Source organism: Elaeis guineensis, chromosome 12 (genome assembly GCF_000442705.2).
Source record: "Elaeis guineensis isolate ETL-2024a chromosome 12, EG11, whole genome shotgun sequence".
NCBI lineage: Eukaryota > Viridiplantae > Streptophyta > Magnoliopsida > Arecales > Arecaceae > Elaeis > Elaeis guineensis.
In genome coordinates this window covers 17243861-17247736 of record NC_026004.2, presented here as the reverse complement: position 1 = coordinate 17247736, position 3876 = coordinate 17243861, and the positions used below count along the sequence as shown (strand labels likewise).

Genomic DNA, 3876 nt, shown 5'->3' with positions numbered 1-3876 from the left:
CATATGTAACTCATGCATGTATGGCCCCAACTCGGACCTAATTGGGGTTTGTAGTCTGGGCCCTACGCATTTATAAACCGATTTTGGTTGAGCTGATGCTTTAGCTGGCTCAGCTAAATTATTTGTTACTTGGTCAATCACATTTGCACCAACTCAGTCCAAGCAGTTGGGGGATTTATTTTAACTATTTCAAGCACAATCATGGTTTATGTAAAACTACCGCATTCCTGAATATAAAAATGCAGCATTTTTCCCCATAGATGATAATATGTTATGTATGTTTGCAAATCCTTGATATTACGATACAGTTCAATTCATGAGCTAGTTTGTCACCATTCCTCGTGCTACTTGTTTGTTATATGATTCTCTTGAATAATAGATATGATAGAAGGGTGGGATCAGCACTTACTGTTGTAGATGCTCTCGTCTCTGTGATCAAAATTTGAATTTTATCTGATGCTACCTATGTTGATGATCCTATTTGTTGGTGTTTTGTATCGATAGCACCTCTGTCTGGTCGACTGGTCTGTTAAAACGAGTATCAAACCAAGCCACAGAGTCACACTTGACAACTTTCCCTTTTGAAGGGGGGAAAAGCTTTCCGTTTGGCATCCTTGCTGTTCTTATGCTTTTGTCTCTACAAATTAGTGAAAGTATTGCATGAAGATTGATGTCAAAATTAGCATTTCCATTAAATTTCTGTTCTTCCTAATGGTTACTTTCTCATTCTTGAAAGGACAATATCAAACAGCCCTTCAGTTCTTTTGTTTGTATATATATATTTTTTTGGCTAAATTGTTGAAACAGTGGAAGGGAAGGTCTTCCTTACTAGGTAATATGAGCTAACGTATTTGTGTCTTTCCTTGGATTGCAGAAGAATGTGAAAAGTTTTCTCCCGAAAAAAAAAAAAAAGGAAAAAGAAAAAGAATACAAGAAGTTCACTCACAGGAACAAGAATCCTCTCCATCAAATCTATCTCAGTTATTCCTTCTAAATTGAGGAAGGACTTCTTCAAAGAAAAACCTGGGTGAAGACAAGTTTGGTGGAACCTACACACCCTTTCCTCCATGACACAAAATTAAAGAAATATTTCTTAGCTAAAAGCGCAAACCATTCTCAATTTCATTAAACAAGTCAGAATCCAACAAGCAGTCAACAGGAAGGTTTTTAATAACAAGAGAGGAAAAAAAAAAAGGAAAAGAAAATAGATAAAAGAGAGCAAGAATACAAAAAAACAGAAAAAGAAAAAGAAAACCATTTCTTGATTCTTCTCTTCTTCCTCTCTCTTCAGCCTTGCTCTTCCTAACCATGGAAGTATAGCTTGAAAGTTGAGAGCAGACCCTTCGAGCCGCACCCAATCAAACCAGTCCATCCTCTCTCCTCTCCAAGGATTTCGGAATACTCTGAACAGACCTTCAATGCAAATTCTCCAAATCCAAATCCAATCCAATCCAATCCACTTCCATCTCTCCTACAAACCAAGTCACTCCCATTAGTCCTTGTAGATGAGAAACCAAGCACCATCCATCAAAATTCCCTCCACAAAAGTCATCACCAACCAACGCTGTACAAAGCAAAAAAAAAAAAAAAAAAGAAAAGAAAAGAAAAAAAAAAGAGGAGAAGGGAAAAGGAAAGCAACCAATCTCTCCCTCTCCACTCTAACTGCCTTCTGCTTTGGATTTCACTACTTTCTTCTCCTATATACACTACCAGTCCATTCATTCATTCCTCTCCTTCTTTCACTTCTTCTACAAGTACTTCTATGAGGAATAATACTGAAGGGGAAGAAGTATGGATGCCGACGGCGAGGAAAAGGAGTAGTAATACTCATCGGAGGAGCCGTCGGCGTCGGTGGCCCAGGCATTGGTGAATTCATCCAGAAACTCCTCGGGGAGGACGGGGGCCCGGCAGAGGGGGCAGGTCCGCTGGTCATGCTCCACCCACCGGTCGAGGCAGCACCGATGAAACACATGGCGGCAATTGCTCAGCCGCCGCACCTCCGCGTCCCCCTCGAACTCGTAGAGGCACACCGCGCAGCTCTCCGGCAATTGGCGGCCGCCGCCTTCCTCCAGGAGCAGGTCATGGAACCGGAACACCGGCAGGATCTCTCGGATCAGCTCGGCCGACACTGAATTGGATTCTAATTGGTGGGGTTGTTGGTGGTGGTGGGTGGTGTCCAGCCATTGGGCTTCGGCGTCGAGGCTGCCGAGGCCGAGGGAGTGGAAGGCCCAGGAAATGAAGCGCCTCAGGTGGCCTAGGAGGAAGAGAAGGTGGAGGAGGACCTTTGGGAGCTCAGAGTAGCCCATGGGGAACCCCATTTCAGAGCCAAAGCTAGGAGTCTCCTTAGAGGCAGGGGAATGGGTGTAGAAAGAGAGAGAGAGAGAGGGAGAGAGCTTGCGGTTGAGGGATCTCTAGGCCTTTCTTGGTGTCACACTTTGGAGTGCTGCTCTTGGCTTCCTTTTAAGCAAAGGAGAGCTACGGCAACTACAGCTCATAAGGGCTGGGAGGGTGCAGAGATGTGACAGTGGATTTCTCTCTCTCTCTCTCTCTCTTGCTCTCTCTACTTTCTCTGAGTCTGAAAGCAGCTGGTGGTTTGGCCTCTTATACAAGGAGGGTTGTGAAGGTTGGGGCTGTCCCCTTCTTTGATGGGGGAATCCCATGTGATGATGTTTCTGGAGGGGTAAGTCTAAGAGGTTGGTAGTTAATTGATTAATGATTCCAAAGTGATTTGTTTGCTGGAGGAGTTGGTCATACTTATATTTTAGTGGCTGGACTTATCTCGGTTACATGGGGGCAGAAGCATGGCTAGTTAGCTGCTATAGTGAAGCTAATGCCATCTTGTTAATGCATACATAGAAATTATGCAGGCAATTCCATTTACTTGAATTAAATGTCTTCAAAGGAAAGTAAATATGGCAAATCCAATGACCACCACAGAAGTTACCATTTTTCTAGGCAAGTAAGCATCTCTGAAGGGTTTGGGGGGCCTTGGTGCTAATTTTAGCTTACATTGGACCTTCTACAGTTCTATGCTGGCTTTGGATGTGTTAATATCTTTGATTTCTGTACATATCCTATCCACTAATGCATGCATTCAAGTTGAAGTAAATGTGACATTTAAGCGTGTCGTGATGGATGGACAAGATATGATGGCATGATGAAGACACTATGAGTGACAGATTCTAAGCATACAAGGAAAAAAAACTATATTGGGATGATAAGAGATGAAACATGGTATTAATAGAAGGATGGAGACATGATGAAAGATGGAGACGGATGATGCAAAAAAAACTTGTGGCTATAGTGATATGATGGAATTTTCGAGGTGGAATTTACTTATTCTTAGATTATATAAATTTTGGTAAAAATGTATTATTTTATATTTTAGGTCAGTGAAATTAAATCCTAAAAAAATTAGAAACTTTGGTATGGTATGTATGCAAAATATGCTAAAACTTGTGCTTACCAGGTAAATTGACAAGGCATGATGCAAGAGGCCTGGTGCATGGTGGTGAAATGAAATCCCATTGACTTCTCTAGAAACGTGGAGTTGCTGCTTGCGTAGCACAGTTAGAGGCGTTTATGACGACATGTATGGGATGGAGATTATAGAGTTATTTCTGAATTTAACCTACTATATCCAGATCTTATGAAATTTTACCTAAGGTGATGCTAAGAGGCCTATAGGCTATAGGAAGAAGTTCTAGTATAGATACATTTATAAGCATCCGACATAATTCAATTATGGAGACGGTGGGGAAGATCTAGATGCCCAAACGATATAGCTAGCTAATATACTCAGCCATATGTAATGCCATCCAATTGATCATACTATTATTCTTTTTATAGATATGCCTGATCAGACAGTAGAAGTAT

General features: G+C 41.6%; 1 protein-coding gene across 1 annotated transcript; it reads right to left on the bottom strand.

Moving 5' to 3' along the window:
* Positions 1–1089: 1089 nt before the first annotated feature.
* LOC105054959 (brassinosteroid-responsive RING protein 1) lies at positions 1090–2547 on the bottom strand. Its single transcript, XM_010936630.4, has one exon. The coding sequence runs from the start codon at positions 2316–2318 to the stop codon at positions 1761–1763; it is 558 nt and encodes a 185-aa protein (XP_010934932.1). The 5' UTR covers positions 2319–2547; the 3' UTR covers positions 1090–1760.
* Between the last annotated feature and the right edge of the window lie 1329 nt (positions 2548–3876).